Below are 17,941 nucleotides of genomic sequence, written 5' to 3' on the forward strand. Positions count from 1 at the left end.
ATTGTGCTGAGTTAGAACTTTGGAATAAATTCATGAAATATGACTTCCAGATTATGCAGAATCCTGTTGCTGAGCCAAAGACACCACTCCAGCCCAGCAAGAGCCCTTCCCAGGAGATACCCATGTCTATAATTGCAAAGATTAGTTCTGGGTTCCTCACAACTTTTTCGATAGCATTAGCTACAGTTGGCCCTTACTCTTCACCTCTGTAGCACAAGAAAAAATCTGACCCCACAGGCATCACGGATTCTGGAGTTGCCCCCCAACCATTATGAATTGCCAATGTCTCATAATGCAGACTCTAAAGCCCTCTATTGCTATATCACAGCCAATGATTCAGCACAAGTGATGCCTCCATCACCTGAAAAAAAAAAAACAAGGAAAAAGAAACAGAGAAGAGGATCAAAAAAAGTTTTCTCATCTCATATTGCACCTTCTTTTCCCACTGTCCTCCTATTGCAACATAGTTTTTCTTAAAGGTCTGTTTTATCCAATAGGCTTTGTCACAGAACATGACAATATCTGTCTGGTGAGAGATGGCTAAAGCTTTCTTCTTGGGTACTGAATGGTTCGGTACTCAGGTCCAGCCTGTAACACCAGGGTGCCAATGGCCCAACCTGATGTTGCATCCTTTAAAGAGATGTTTAAAGCTTTTAAAGCTTTCTTGATAAATTAGAAGTTATAATAATTGTTTTATAGCTAAATGCAAGTACTTAAATTCCCTAGGGTTTTATTTTATCTTACCATCTAGAATTGTAACCTGCAGGTTTGCCCATACATCTGGAAGCTCTTCAGAATTAATCCTGGATCTCTTTCCTTCCATCCTGCTGTGTCTCCTGCTTCATGAAGGCTATTTGTCCAGGACTTACTTTGTAAGCCATTCTTTTTCCTTTTGCAATGGTGTTGTTGAAATGAAACTGATTCACTTTTTAATTCTGCTGCTTCTCTGAATGCAAGGCGTCCAGTTTTGGAGTCTTGTTTCTTTGACAACCCTACCGAGCATTTGTTTAGGAAAGTTGTGTCCTTCTGCAAGTACTGCTACCCTTGTTATCTGACTTTTTATCTGCAGGCAGTTTCTCAGTCAGTATAAAACTTTCTGCTGCCAGCCACATTCTTTGAAGAAAAGATTAGTATTACTAGTATACCAGTATACTCTGGTATCAAACCATTTTTGTGTGACGTAGTTCAGAGGCCACTGAGCAGCATGTTGAGAACTCTTCTGTATCGTGTGGCCATTCCTAACTGCTGTGCTTGGTGGGCTTTGTCCATTTGCATGTATTATTCATGTCCAAAATTTAGTCAGATAATTTCAAGATTCACAACTAATTGCTGTGCAGCTATAAATTCTGTCTGTCTTCAAGAAGAGAGACACCTGTATTTTACACACGGATTACTCCCTGACTGGACCCAAATGTCTATACAAGGCAACAAAAGAGTAATCTCATGGATACTGTCAGCATACCTCAAATCTGATCAGCCAAGTAAAGCGTGGAAGGGAATTTTTGATGTGGATGCTGGAGGCACATAGGCTTCACCACAAGAAGAGAGGTACAAACATCCATCAGCTGAGAACTGGTTTGCATTGCTATTGCAGTGGTCTGCAGTCGTTGGGGAGCTCTATGAGCCATAGGCTCTGACAGTTATTTGCAAGACATCTGGGGACTGAGGATTAACATTAATCCTGCCATTATACCTTCATTTAAAGTAGAGCTTTTGGAACAAGGGGCTGGTAAAAGCAAGTTCTGACTGCTTATGTATCAATTAAAGCTTCCAACTTCCCACACAAACACAGTTTACAGCTGAGTGTTTTCACCCTGCTGGAGCTCATGGGACTAGGATTGCACTGGGGTTTTCCTCTACTTTATTATCCATTAATATAATGCCCTTCCACTTTAAAAAGGAATAAAAGCAAATCTTACACTATGAAACATATCTATTACAATATTTGAGTCAAAATCTTATTTTGCAAAGCAGAATAGTTTAAACAGTTGTCTTAGGTTCCCACTTTTTCACCCTTACAGGGCTGTCAGTTACGCCTGGATCCACAGTCTCAAAAACATCAAGATGGCTGTTGCCAATTCTGTCGCAGGTGTAAGTGACAGGAGAGTCTACAGAGCTGAGGAGGGTATGGGGAGATAGCATGCACAACTGGCTTTTTACTATTAGTTTACATAGGAGTTTAGTAATCAGATTTGTCAAGATCTCTAGATTCCGTCCATTGTCCTCGTTCTGGAACAAAGCCTAGTGGTTACAGGCATCTGTGTAGAGAGGGGTGGGACACAGATACACAGGGACACAGATGCACACACACACACACTCACACACAAATTGGCTTAGCAAAGCTGTTGCATCTCTTAGCAGAAGCAAATGAGGAGCAAATGCAAATGTTTTGCAAGTTCTGTCATATCCTAGCCACATTTCTGATATAGACCTTGACACGGTATGGAACACCTCTCCTATGAGGAAAGGCTGAGAGATTCGAGGCTTTTCAGCTCCAGGTAGACCTTATTGTGGCCTTTCAATCATTAAAAGGGACCTACAAGAACGATGGGGTGAGGCTTTTCAGCAGAGCTTGTTGTAATAGAATGAGGGGTAATGGTTTTAAACTGAAACAGGGGAGATTCAGGCTGCACGTTAGGAAAAAAATTCTCCAGTGAGGGTGGTAAAATACTGGAACAGTTTGCCCAAAGAAGTGATGAACACACCATCCTTGGAGGCATTTGTTTTATATTTCTATGCTATCAGGGGCTGCAACAGCATAGATAGATAGATAGATAGATAGATAGATAGATAGATAGATAGATAGATAGATAGATAGATAATAGATAGCTTAGTGTGCATAGATAGATAGACAGATAGATAGATAGCTTAGTGTGCTATGCAGGTCAGCAGAAAGTTGCTTTTAACCCTCTTTCTGCTGCACAGTCCTCCTGCTGCAAGTGAGGAAGAGACTGAAGAAATGAAATGTTAGTACCACATTTAGCTTTATTGAAATTGAACAAATACCATTTTTTTTAATAAACCCTTTTACAGCAAGTGTAAAATTTTAATGTTTGATTCATCTTATGTTACAGGTTGTCTTTTGTGTAAGCAAAAATACCATCTTTTTTTTTCCTTTTTTTTTTTTTTTCTTTTCTACTTTAAAACACGTAGCAAGGATTTGAATAATGCAGATCCGGCACCAAAAGGTAACAGGTTCTGAAAATCACAGTACGGTTTTAAAATTCTTAGGTTAATTAATGATATTTAAAATGGTAGCCACTTTGAGTAAAGATATAAATTAGAGGTCTGTAAAGAAGTTGTGTTTACCTATAGAGCTATCGATTGCAGCTACAATGAGAGCAGTTATAGAAACTCAATGCTAAACTGAGCTACACCTTTGAGGAAACAAGTTGTTACTAAGTAGTGTGGTACAGGGTAGCGCAATAGGTAAAATACAATTTGGCACCTCAAGTTGCATGTAAAATCAGCAGAAATAAAATTAAATAAGTGCACTGTCTTCCAACAAAAATAAACCAGTCGGTTTCACTGCTTTTGGAGTGTCAACTGTCAAATAAATCACATGACACACAAGTTCAACCCCAAAATTACAATTCTAGTAAAGCAAGATAATATTAAAATGCACACCCACAAGGATAGTAAAGTATAAATATTTTTTTCTTTTTTTTTTTTTTTTCCTCTCCCTTATCAGTAGAAATAATTTACAACCCACAAAAGGACTCCTTGGTGAAACCACTAACTACAGACATGGTCATGGAATGTAGCTCAGTAGACTTGTTTCAAATAGAAAGGCAACATTATCCTGAAAAAGTTTGGTCCTCTTATAACTCACTGTACTGTAGCCACCACAGTCTTTTGGTAGAAGTTTTAGGAGAATTGTGTGTTTTCTGATTCTCTCTTGTTTGAAATATATCTTCGTGATAAAGCTGGGTAAAATTTGGCCCCATTTACAGATGTCTGATCAATGTTGAATGTGGAAGAGCAACACTGAGAGCACACAGGGGGAACCCTCATTGGCTGGTCTCACAGCGTATTTCTTCATGCAATCACTTTTCCTTCTATACTTCTTTTCCTCTTTGTTCATTTTTTCCTCAGTGTCCTGGAGGGGAAAGAAACCCTTAGTCCAAATGACAGAAAGACGTTTCACTGTTTATTTACACGCGGATCACTTTGGCTAAGTCTTGGTGAACCAGAATTGCCTATTTCTTGTGAATGTCCTCATGACGTATAATTTTGTATGTAATCCAGTAAAAGATGTTGAAAATGAGGAAGGCGAGTGGGAATGCAGCACGGGATATTGTATCAATCCTTTTTGCACGGTCAACAAACTTCTTTTTGATGGAATCTGAATCCTTTGGTGGTGCTGGAGGTGGGTTGGGTGGGGTGGCCTTGACTGCTGTGCCATCTTTGACTTGGAGGCAGTGACCCATCCCATAGCCACTGAAATTGAATCGACTGTCACGAGTGACTTCATCTTCCTGGGGGATAAAGAAGACAAGTAAGACACATATTACCTGTTTATTGAGCATGCCATACACTGGAGTAGTTGAGGTGCGCCACTCCAAAGCACCTAAGCATATTATTATCTGGTTAAACTGTGATACAAAGTCCAGGTTTCAAAGACAAGCAAGCAATTAAAACTCACACTAAAAATACATGGAAATTAGATGACTGTTAGTGTTTGTGAATCAGAGCTTTAATTTTGCTAGCTATGACTAAATCAAGTGCCCTGAGGGAAGAGATCTGACACCACAGGTTCCTCATTGCTCTCCTTAGGCTTGCTGTGGGAATGAAATATGGTCATGCTGCTAGCAGGGAGTCTGTTCCAGCCTGGTTGAATTGAGAGATCCAGGGGTCCAGGCTCATGGCAATGTGTATCCAATGTTAAGTCTAACTGCAGCCTTGCACCTCTGTCTCTGATCTACAAAACAAGAGTCCCTCCTCGCTCACTGAAGTGCCCTGATGATTGTGTTAGAACACTCTAAGTGCACCGGGCACTAGAATTTAGTGGTAACTGGGTGTCAAGTGCAATAGCAGAAGTTAATATAGGACCACCTTGCAGAAATCTATTTTTTCTCTTGTCTGATGCATATTATTTGGTTTTGGAGATATGAGTAGCTATTGTTGAACTTTATCACCATAACTGTGTGATGAAGGGTTTCTGACCATGCTGTTAAATTCTCACTGCCATTTCTTCTGTCTTATCAGACAAGTAGCAGGAGGTTGGAACTAGATGGTCTTAAGGTCCTTTCCAACCCTCACCATTCTATGGTTGTATAATAATAATACACAAGTTAACAGCTACTGACAGCCCTTGTTAAAGGATTCAAAAACAACAAAGATACATCCTTATTCTTTTTTATTCTAGCTGGGATAAACTGCAGGTCCAGAAGCTCACCCTAGTTAAAGACCTTTTCTTCAAACAACAAATATTTCATTGTTGACTTAAAATGACTACTTCTTGGGCTCATAAAGAGTCCACTTCCTCACAGGCAGTACTCCCTCTTGCTAACCCACAGCTTTCTGATCTTAACAGAGAATGAGAGACTGCAACAAAAAAAACCCAAAACATCACAGTAGCAAGATATTGAATAAGGAGCACATTTGCTTAACTTGGGCGTGGGGAGAGAGGACAATTTCTACCTGAATAGGATGTAAATCACTGCTTCTTCACAGAAGCATCTTTCAATGATTGCATTTTTCTATCTCCCAGCTCCACAACTGGAATTTAAGATATCAACAAACTTGCTTTCCTTACCTTGGAGCTGACACACAAACGTGAGTAACCAGTACTGTGTTCCAAGGCTACCAAATAAGAGTCACTCTGACTGCTTATGACATTGAGTACTTACGGAGGGTAGGCAGTAAACAGTGCTTTGGAGCCCCTGTCACTTCAGTCTGAGAACTATTCTACAGTGTACCCATGAGTGGGTGAAAAATTGTGGTATTGCAAGGCTATTTGAGCACTTACCCAGTTTATATCCCTTTCATTTCAAAAGCTCACCAACATTAAGAAAAAGATGCATGGTCCTCTCCTTTTTCAATTTTATTTATTTACAGTTTCAGTCCTTCTGTGAAAACTCTGAAATTCTGCTTGTCCTACTGATTATAATTATGCAAAGTATTTTAAAGATGAACCCACTGAGACCTAAATTCTGGATAGTCCCATAGGGAAGACTTCTCTTGCGTGACTTGACACCACAAAGTCCCCCAGTAACACAGGGCGCTGCTTTCCTTGCAGCGCTTTCTCTTTTTCTGACTTTGAAGGATAAAATGCATGCCCAGGACACGGGAGGGGATTAAAAAGGGTAACAGATTTTCAGCAGCTGTGTTGCCATATGTACTTCATTCATTTTTAAAACATTTAATTTCTGTTACTCCTGAGAGATCTATGGGAGGAAAAAAAAAATGTACTGAGCTTAACAGGACTTGGAGAATCTCAGCTTCTGCTGTGCCCCGCTGGGTCACACCTTTTTCGTGTGGGGCTGAGCAATTCTTCTTCAATGTCACAGCCCTGCTTTTAAGCTCACAGTGTTGTAACTCGAGCAGGAAGCCATCTGAGTTTAGGGACAGGGATGCTTAAATCACATTCTTTCAGGTCTTTAATACCCAACCTTTAGCTGTAAGGAGACACTCTTTTCCCAATGGGATTTCAAGCCCTGCTCTTCCCTCCACAGGGAGTTGGTTGTGCAACTTCTTTCTCACAAAAACCAGAGGGAAGCATGCCCCCTCTCCATGATAATTTTTTATTTAGGACTGCAGTAGATGCTGATTTACACTGAATACAAGAGTTACAGCCTTCACCTGGAGTGTGAGGAGAACATGGTCTGTTTCCTACTCTTCAAGTGCTATTTCCTGCTCTGCAAATGCTTGAGCAGATTTGAATCTCCTTCTCATCAATAAATCTCTGGATGGGTTTGTTACCTGTTCTTCCAACATGAAGCTGTTTACTGGTTGAAAAAAGAGTGTGGGTTTAAGTAGCTTTTTCCAACCTTTAACAGAAAAAACTTTTTTCAATTACTAAATTATTAATTAAGAAAATGATACTGTTTCTACCCTGCTCTCAACATAGTGGATATTTCTTTCTTTAACCTAGGGGCTTAGTGAACTACTGGGAAACCTACCTAAGGCTCTTTCTTGTGGGGTTGCACAGTGACTCTTCATTCTCAAGGTCGTATCATCAGTTTATATCATCTGACATACCCTACCATGGAGATTCATCCAAAGATAATGTTCAACCTGTGCTGTTCACCAACTTAGTCGCTAGTATGATAGTCCAAATGACTTTGCAAATATCTCTATCATTATATTAATCAGATTGCACATCAAACTTATTCCTTTTAAACCAGACAAGATGTCACTTGCTTAAATTCTAGGCTACTTATGTTTTTTGCAGATTTTAAAACGAAAATTAAAGAGCAGCTGGAAGCCATTGGATGTCTGCTGGAGTGGCAGAATTCACTGCCATTGAAGTCATAACTTAATCCTTCTATAGGGATATGAAGATAGTCTTGCATAATACATAGTCATAACTCAATCTGTCCTTGATAAAGACACAGAGAAAAGGGTCACAAGCCAGGATGAGAAGCAGAAAATAAATACATAGCAAGATTAAAGTGTTCTTTTTCTGGTTTTCTCATGCATGTTTCCTGAGCATTATAGAAGAATTATCCTTTGAAAAATAATTACATTTCCTGAGATTTGGGCAAATGCTTTCTACAGATGAGTTTCAGCTGTATAGGTTTATGTGTATTATCTTGTGGTGTCATAATGAACATGCTTAGGTGTTGGCTTTAAACAACTTTCATCAAACAAAAACTACATTTTTTCTTAGTTTTTAATTCCCCTTTATGAATTTAGTAATTTTCTGTACTTTACAAATAATGGCATTAGATTCTCTTGACTTACCTTTACAGTAGGCAATACATAAATCAGGGGTGTTTATGACATGGTTTTCTTTCTAAATCTTTAATTTTTGTGAAGCTTTTATTTCTACTCCATCAGGCCTAGAATGCTATCTATGCCACCAGCTTCATATCAATATAAGCAGTAATGGGAAAAAAAGATCAGTGCCTTGCATTCACTGCTTTCTGTACAATGCATTCTGAAGTGCTTTTTCCTGACCACTTTTAAATGCTTATCATCAGCACTGACTCAGTTTTAACAATGAGCGGCTAGCTTCAGTCTATTAAATTTGATCTCTGATGTGATTTATTTGTTTATTTTTGCTATTTTTTCCCCAACATATGATGGGCAAACAATTTAAAAAGCTATCTGGTTTAATTAAATTTCAAGGACATCTGAGATTATTTTTAAGTATAGGATAGAGACCATTAGAGAGATTTTCTTTTCGGCATTCATAAACACGGAGTTAGAAACTCACAATAAAATCAGACTTGGATGCAACATGGAATCAGTGGAATTAGTCACTCAAATAGCTTTAGAGAGTTAATTCCTAAATCACCTTCATGATTTTGAGACCCCTCCCATCTCTCAGGACTTCACATAATTCACAGTGTGGTTTTGCAAAGACACTCATGCTCACACAGTTTCAGTACTTAGGAATCACTGAGTATGTGGATGGAGGTAGTTCATCTGAGAAGCATGTTTGAACTTTCAAATGCTCTTTGGTTTCCACAGAAGGCTCTTACAAAGCTAAGTTGTCAGGAGATGAGAGGGAAGGTCGTTTCATCAATTAACTGTTTAAAAGGCAGTAATGGAGCTTAGGAATAAAAGATCGATTCCATAACTGAGGGATTCACTGGAGGCACTCCCCAGGAATCTGTGCAAGAACTAGCAAAAAGGAAGGCATTTATAAATGAGATGGGACAAAGGTTCCCAAGGGAAGGTACGCAGGTGAAATGGGCTATTCAAAGCGGACAAATCTAACCCAGCCTTTCAAAGGATTTCTAAATGCTGAGTGACTAAGTAACAACATGACAATAAATGAAATACAGGGTTGATAAGTGCAAGGCAAAACACATTGCAAAAAATAACCCTAATTACACATAGACAGTAATGGGCTCAAAACTGGTTCTTTCTCAAGTAGGAGTTTGGGCAATTACCAAGTAGATGATTCTGACAGTATTAGTGCTCTGCTAACCAGTAGGTCAAATGGAATAGAGCACATCATTCTGCCACTTCATCCACTAACACTGTGATCAGTTTTTGGACACAGGGAACATTTCTGGTCACTCAAAATCCTCAAAGACATAGCAGAATTAGATAAAATTCAAAGAGGAGCAGCAAGAATGAGAAAAGACATTCTGCATGAGGAGAAAAAAAGTAGATGATATCTCTTCATCTTAGAAAAGCTGTGTTTGGGGGCGGATATCACAGAGATTAAAAAAATATGGTGAAAATAAATGAAGGAAAATTAGTAATTAGTAATTAGTTACTAATTGTTGGGGGTTTTTTTCTTTTCTTTTTTTTCCCTGTGGAAAACAGGATAAAACACACTAACACCATGAAGGAGAAAGGGAGAATTTATTTTTTTAAACAGAAGTTATCATTAATTTATGTGGATAAATCATTATATGAGAACATTTCAGATAATGAATATAACAATATGGCACAGATTCATACGTCACTGTGCAGCTATTGGAAGTGCAACCTAGTTCATGGAAAAGTGTACCATTGGTTGCTTATTTTCAGAAGACAGAAAAGTCCTTCTGTGTTTATCTTGGAACTTTTAAATACAATTTGTCTCAATATTCATGCCTGACCACTTCTGGGGAAAGGATTCTGGAACAGAGGCCATTCCTTCTCATCAAATATGCCATGTCCTACGGGAATGCAGGTCTTTCATCTCTTGATAACATGCCAGGAGCTGGAGCCAATGTTGAAATGTCCTGCATTTCTCCAAGTTTTTAGTACTTCGAGTGTCGTGTTTTTCTTTTCATATAGTTCCACCTTGAGGCTAAACCCTGCTGACATAGAAAGTGTTGACTTACATAGGAAACCTATAAGTTCCAGTTTCTTAGACGTGTGTAAAACAGAAAATAAAGCAAGCTCTGGTGGCATTTGTTAATAAAGAGGTCACTAAAAAACTTCGTTGAATAGTTTCACCCTGAAGAGCTCTGGATCTCAGCTCACCTATGCCAGATGCCATTCGCACTCTTCCTTAGTCTAGGCTTCAGAGAAGCAGAAGGTGATGCAAAATTGTCACTTTCTCACCTCAGTCCTGTCCAAAGTATAGATCAAATACATCACAGAGTTTGGCCTAAGTATTGTCTTTCCTAAATATTCACCAAGAAGTTCCATCAAAAACATAAACATACTCTGTCCAATCCTACTGTGTGATGCTGCCTTATCAGGACCCACCACTCTGTCTGTGACAGTAGTATTCACCTTTTTTCTACCTCTCTTAACACTGATTTTCCTGCTCTCTGAGGTTTGTTTTTTTTTCTCTCATTTATACACTCATGCCTTATTGTAAATAGCACTGCCATTTTAATTAATGGAAGCAAAATTGGTCATTGTCCTTGGTAAGGGTTTCTAATGGACAAATTTCCATTTGCTTTAGAAAGCTGTGTTTAATAATACCTCCTGTCCCCAATAAACAGCAGAAGAATCTCTGAAGCATGAGAGATTTACTTACTCATTCTGTAAGAACAGCAAGTGAACTGTTGTTAATACAATAATGAAATGGTAGTTAATGTGGCTCTGCCCTCTTTGAGTAAGAACTGAACATTATCCAACTGGAAGAGTAACATAATTTAAACATGTTGCGGTGCAAAAATACTTTCCTGGCTTGAAAAATCTGCAAGTGGAATCTAAATTTTTTAAGGATTACTTTAATAATAAAGATTATACAGCTGGTAAGGGCAATCAATTTGTTACAAGAAAAAAAAAGATTTTCCTTTTCCTTTAGTAAAGAAAGGGTTCCTTCTCTCGATTTTGCAAATGCAGTTAATGTAATTTTCTTATTGAACTTTAATGTTGTATAGAAAATAAAATTAATATTTTAATTTTGGGAGAGGGAGGGACAAACAGATTCACTATTGTTTTGCAAAATATCATAGCTGATACGATAGAGAATTATAGCTTCTAAATAACAGCAGATCTGTTCCTGACACAGTGTCTTGGTTTTCCTTTATTTTAAAAGTAAATAATGTCTTAAAATATCCAGACACAGTGATCTGTGACTGTCTTACAGACATAATAATCCTCTGAGGGCAATGAAGTCTGGAGACCTGACTGCTCTTGGAAGACTCTTTTGCCAGTCTCTCTCTGATGAAAGCAGAAGTTGGCCAGTTTGTCAGTGGGAATAGCACATTTGTGTTTTCTATCAAATACGTGTTAATGACCTAGATTTGAAGGATAATCTGCTCTGACCAGGAATCTGTTGGATACAGGGCAACTAACTTCTGCACATGTTGTCTGCACGCAAGGCTGAGAAAACTGCAAAGCTAGTGTTTAAATATGTGACTATTTCAGCTAGAACGTGGAATAGTTGTTAATGGCCACATCAAAGCAAAACAATGTAAAGCAAGACTATATTTGCTAAAATGCTAGAACACAGAACCTAAACCTCCAAGGGAAATGTACCTGAAATTCACCTATCCCACTTTCTCTTGTTTCCTGCAAAACATCTGCCTCAGGAGAAATGAGATGGGACAGAAGCAAACTCTCACCTACCTCCTGTTTGCAGCGTTCAAGCCACAGCCTCAGACTTCAACATTCTCCTGCCCTGAAACCCGCTGCGGAGCCAATGCAACACAGCAAGTCCCATCCCACAAGCTGTGTGACAAACTTGAGGAACAGCCACCCCAGCCCATGGGGCACTCAAGCTCACAGTCCTTAGTCATGGGCAGAGGTATCTGTGTGCCCACTTCCCCAGGATTTTTCCCATCATGTTCTCTGGCACTTTTCTCTGAGCAGATTTAAATATTTTGGGGAAGAGGGTTTTCACTGCAGCCTTGGGAGATTTCTCACTGGCCTCTGCCTCAGCTGTAATTATCTTAGATGACTTTGTTAGAGCACCCCCATGCCCTAAGTGTGGCATCTAGGAGTATTTCATTTGTCAAACAGTCAAAATTAAAGATGCCTGAACAGTCTATACATGCATACAGGGCTCATAAGCAGCTCTCCGGATTTAATTCATGCAGATTACCCTCTAGAACAATATGCTGCTGGGGCCTTTTTCAGGCTCAAGCTTTGATTTCCTCAGGTCCCTCAGTTTTCAGGGCTAATCTACAGCCCACAGGAACAGTGAACACCATACCCCATCCTGGACCAGGGCTGGGGATGCAGTGCTTGGAACTGTAGCATTCATGACCTTGCTGAGCACTGGCTGTCTCCCACTTGGTGAAAGAAGGAGAAGGGGAAGGGGAAGCGAAAGGGGAAAGAGAAAGGGGTAAGATAAAAAAAAAAAAAATAGAGGAAGGAAAAGGGGGAGAAAAGGACTTTTTTCCTCTTTGCTGATGGATTCTTTTCTTCAAGCCATTTGCTACAACAAACACCCAGAACAAACCGCAGCATATGCAGATGGAGATTACCAGCGGTTTCTCAAACATCCATGTATTTAATTTCTGCAAATACAGTGGAAAATGAATTAAATATTGCAAATTATATTAATCATTTAAATTCTGTAGCTAAAAATAGATGAGAATATCTGAATAATCCTAAAGTGTTCACATGTAAATTTGATAAGTTTTGTGCATCGTTCCTTTTCTCCTAAGGGGACATGCCAACAGATTAATAAATGCCTTCCTTTTCCAGTTATCCATTCTTATCTGACTTCTAAGAAATAATGTTTTGGGGTCAGTTTTCTTTTCTTATCTTCCTTTCTGGCTTTGCATATCATTTAGTTCTTGTTGTTAGCCAAGACCTCAATCTGGATTTCTCTATCTATTTTTATATAGGCCTGAAGCATGATTGGGTTAAACAAAGTACTTGTCAGCTATCTGCACTTCAAACTTTAAATTATTACATCTTAGAAACATCTTGACTCTTTGAATGTATTAGAAATTTACTACACAAATAGATTTCTTTATTTTCATTTTGATTTGCTTCTCTGAGGGGTTTCTCTATGAAACTGATATTATTTATTTACAGCAAAATAAACATTCATCATCAGGTGAGATTCAATGGCACTCAGTGCTATAGCAACTTGGCAGTGCAATCTTTAGCCAGAACTGTTGGGTTTCTTGAGGGGATTTTTGCTGGTTTTTAGTTTTTGGCTTTTTTTTTTTTTTTTTTGGTTGGTTGGTTGGGTGTTTTTATCATAGATGAGTGTTCACTGGTAAGTAATAAAGCCACAAATCCTACAAGGTCGTTGGAAGTATACATACAATGGACTTGAGATAAGATTTCATTTAAAATGGGTTTGATAGCATTTTCATTTCATTGCATTAGATACGCTTAAATATACTCACTCGCACAGTCTGTATGCACCCATACACATAAATATGTGTACATACATATTATCGTGGGCATCTACTTACTTGAATTATCTAATGCCTTTTTTATTCCCTAAAGGCATTTCTTAGTGGGAAATCCACCTACTGAGAATTCCAGCTTAAGGTTAGGAGTTGCCTCCAGAACACTTACCAAAATGAAAACTCTATTTTTTAATAACTCCTTAAAATCTGAACTTTTCAGCCAGCTTTTCACCTTCAGATGGGAATGTGGTTCTTGGGAGCACGGATACAGAACACATGGGCAAGGGTCATTAAAGGGTCATTAAACATTCCAATCCTCTCTGCCCATGAACAGGCTCTTTGGTGGGGTGCTGGCACCTCTCCAGGAGGACCATCTGCCCAGGCCAGCAGCCAAGCAACAAAGTGCCTGGTGATGGACTTTTATTACTTGGCAAAACTGATAAAAGGATAACCTGAAACAACAGATTTAATAACATATAAGAAAAGACAGTACTCAGAGGTACAGGAAGATGAAATATGAAAGCATAGCTATAGCAGTACAAGAGGTATTCTAGGGAAACAAACTCAGATGCTCATCTGAACAAGCTTTGCTCAAGAATATCAAGGCAAATGGGAGAAGAAATGTTGAATTAATTTATCTAGAAGAGAGAACACAAGAATAACACAAAAATAAAGGGTTGCTATGCCAGCAGCCGTCCTGAAATATGCATGTTTTATGTTTCATCTTTTATGTGTCCTGGAGTGATTCTAAATCACTGTTTGAAGTGCTGGAGCTTCTCGCCTGTCCTTGAGTATACTGAAGAGGCCAGGACTCATTTTGAGTGCCTATAACCACCTGACCTTGAGGTCCTACTTTTATGAGAGGATAATACCTGGGAAAGGATCGTGTTCAGATAATGTGCTAGTAAGTCAGAGAGTGAAGCAACGCAGGAACCCCTAGGACGAAGGGAGACCCAGATGCCTGGGTTTCTACTTGACTGGACATCCAACAGCCTCATGAGTACCAGGCAGCAACACTCTACCAGGATCAGACAAGATGATGGATGCCTAAATAATGAACAATAGGATATCACACACACACACACTGTGTATTAATAATGAGTGTACATTATCCTGATTTGTTTGTCCTTTGAGCTGGAAACATGAATGAGGTCTTAAAACCACTAAATGTGAAATGCAGGCAAATTGATTAAGGAAATGGTGTTCAAGAGCTACTCTTGGTCTTTTTGCTTCTCTGCCTCCTTTGTTCTGCACCTGTCTCTTCTTTTCTTGACTCCTTTTCTACTTTTTTCTACAACAGCTTTTGCCTCACTAATTCCCAGTTCTGCGCTTGCATACCTCCACTTTAATGTTTTCACCCTCATTTCCAAATGTGACCTCCACCTTCTGCTTGCAAAATCCAGTTGCTTCCTCAACCCATATCTACTTTTGCTCCTTTCTGCTCTTTGCAGCTAAATTCTCTTCCTCCAGAGAAAAGACAAATCATAAAATTAGAGCTTCACCTTGCAAGACCACTTCTAAACTGAGAGGTGTTATTTTACCTTTTGAGAATAACCAAGAAACAGACTGGGGAGGGCTTTAGGGTTTGTCTGTTTGTTTGTTTGTTTTTGTTGTTCTTGTTGTTGCTGGTGGTGGTGGTTTGATTTGGTTTCGGTTTGTGGTTTTTTGTTTTTTTTTTTTATTGTTAGGTTTGCTTTTTGTTTTGTTTTGTTGTTGTTTTTTTTTTTTTTGGATTGGGATTTTTATGAATTAAATATTCCATTGTTGGATATCCAGAGAGCTTGTAATTGTACAAAGAGTTTCCAGTAACACGAAACATTTTGAAAAGTATTGCTTCTCATTTTTACTACTATTCATGACATACATCATGCCTTGCTGCTGGCATGGAAAGCTGAAGATCAGTGAATGCATTGGCCCATGGAGCTGTCTGAGACTTTGTTCTGACCACCCAGAATGTGCAGCATGAACCATTTGGAGGCTTTGAAAAATTTGTGCTGCAAAACCAGCAAACAGGATTTCATTTTTATTCTAAGTTTAAAGCTTAGTGGAAAGAGTTATGGTTTGTGTATAATACATGTTTTTCTAGTCTACTGAAAACTAAGTAACATGGTAATATATGCAAATAGTAATAGATTAAAGATTTGGCATGCTCAGGAATACTCTAATGACATGTCCAATCACAGCAGAACCATCTGCTTTTCCTTATATGTGCTAAATTTGCAACACTGTGTGAATTTCTATATTAGTTTACACACCACCTTCAGGAAATAATACTTAACAGATAAGCAATATTTGGGCTTTGGGACTTATCTTTAGCAAACAGTTAGTAAATGTCTCTCCAATTGCTCTCAGCTGTCTTCTTACAGAAAGTAGTTTAGAAATCAATAACATTGATTATGTACTCTTTTTATCCCTGAAGGAATGGCAGTGACTTGCAATTGTGGGGAGGCTTAGACTGGGTATTTGGAAAAATTTCTTCATCGAAAGGGTGGTCAGGCATTGGAACACACTGCCCAGGAAAGTGGTGGAATCACCATCCCCGGAAGTGTTAAAAAAACATGCAGTGAGGCCCTCAGTGACATAGTTTTGTCAGTCCTTGGGTAAAGGTTGGACCTGATTATCTTAAAGTTCTTTTACAACCTAGTTGATTCTATGATTCAAATGTTATTTCCCTATTTTTCTGCTCATGCCAGAATTTTGACAGACCAAAAGGTGATCAGACTTTCACCTGGAGCTTGGGCACCAGCAAAACAAAAGAAGCCTTCTATAGTACAGCTAAATTAAAATGAAACTTTTCTCTATGGAGTGGAAATTTTACCAAATTTTTAACTGTACCTTCTCTTTGAGTAGTGTCCAATTCGACATTACAGAGAATACCACCTTAATGATCAATGCCATAAATAAACCTATGAATCACATGGATATGTTCTCCCTATAGTTTGGAAAGAAAAGAAAAGCAATGGAAGAAGACCCACGGAGTCTATACAATATTGGCAATATACCCCTCCTCATGCCTGCTCACTGACACTCTGAAGCATAGGAAGACAGAAGATCAGGCAAGGAAAGGCTCCTTCCCATGGCCATCTGAGATTTCTATGAGTCTCTTGCCTTGTTGGCTTCATGGTTGGCTGGTTTACTGATGATCCCGGAGCTCATTTCAGTGTCTCTGCATGACGCTGCTCTGAATGATTTCTCCCTACAGGATGAAAGGCTGAATTATACCTTCTTTGGGTCTGAGGGGAGCAGGTACTTCAAAGTGCCAGACCATTGAACCATCACCTGAGGGGGCAGCTGTCTGGAGGATATTTTAAATGTGTTTGACACGTTTAAATAGATGGTTTCAGCTTGACAGTCTTGGAATGGTTCCTAAAATATATGTCAGTATAAAGAATAAGGCAATTTGTTTTGGATGATTAAGGGAATCTGGCTCATATAACCAAGGTGTGACAATTCCAATCACATCTTCATTTCAATTTACAGGAAAGAAATAAAATGGGCTTCATTATTGTTCATACTGCTGGTGCTATATATTTGACATGATAATCTAGAGTGTTAGTCAGTAAATTGACTCACTGGACTGCCCTTGACCATATGCTCCATTTTCCACTCAGCAGGGCCCTCTCTAGCAGCTATATATAACTGGGGAATAAAAAAAAAAAAAAGACAGTTCTCTCTTAGATCATTATAAGATGTTGCATTCAGTTTCCATGTTGCTTCAAAGGTTATAAGTGACGTGATCTTTTCACCATCACAGCTAATATATGGTTGTTGTTTGTCTGACTTGTCAACTTCTCACACAGAAATCCGATACTCCCCAGTTGTCACATATTCATTTTAGATATGTGTTCTTTGCAGGGCCCAAAATGAAACAGTCACTGCATTCCTGTCGGGAAGTTTTTAAGTCTTGCCTTTTGTGGTCTTTCCTTGTCAAACCACAGTTATCACATCAACAACCCACATGAGTACTTCCATCAAACGTAAAATCTCCTGATTGTAATTAAAATTCTGCATGCTTTTCTGTTAAATAAATTATCGTGCACCTTAATCCATAGCTCTGCTCTTCTGCCACCATTTCTTAAATGTCTGATTATTGAGCTAAATGCTTGGCCAGGTTGATTTTAGATGCATAACCATGCATCCCATGTTTATGGGATTTATAACACTGTCAAAGTAAGTATTGGATTAATCCTGGCTCCTCATCTGTGTGTTGAAAAACTGTTTCCTCCATTAGTACAGAAGTTAAAATTAGGAGTAACCTCTAAAAGGTACCTCAGGGTGAAGGGCAGTTCTCAGTGCGAAGAAAGTATGAGAGCACAGACTCAGAAAGCAGACAGGAGATTGTCATGAGTTACAAAATACACACTTCTGTAGCTGTATTTATGTAGTGTATCCTCAGCTGTAACCTGTGCTGCTGCAGAAGGAAGGGGATCCAAAGAGCCTCAGGATAGAAAGAGCCTATCGTTATTCCTGCCCAGAATGGTAAATTGTTCTGAGACTTTTTTACTGACTTTTGTTCCAGGAGTACTTGCAAGTCAAGGAGAATTACAGGGTGTAAA

General features: G+C 38.9%; 1 protein-coding gene across 2 annotated transcripts in view; it reads right to left on the bottom strand.

Moving 5' to 3' along the window:
- Nucleotides 1-4,199: 4,199 nt before the first annotated feature.
- Nucleotides 4,200-17,941, bottom strand: part of GLRA2 (glycine receptor alpha 2) — a 128,278-nt gene continuing 114,536 nt past the window's right edge. For both annotated transcript variants that reach the window (XM_065675734.1, XM_065675733.1), the window contains exon 9: nucleotides 4,200-4,478. In XM_065675734.1, coding sequence (XP_065531806.1) covers nucleotides 4,200-4,478 — 279 coding nt within the window. The remainder of the gene's footprint in view (nucleotides 4,479-17,941) is intronic.

This window comes from Lathamus discolor, chromosome 4 (genome assembly GCF_037157495.1).
Source record: "Lathamus discolor isolate bLatDis1 chromosome 4, bLatDis1.hap1, whole genome shotgun sequence".
In the NCBI taxonomy this organism is placed as follows: domain Eukaryota; kingdom Metazoa; phylum Chordata; class Aves; order Psittaciformes; family Psittacidae; genus Lathamus; species Lathamus discolor.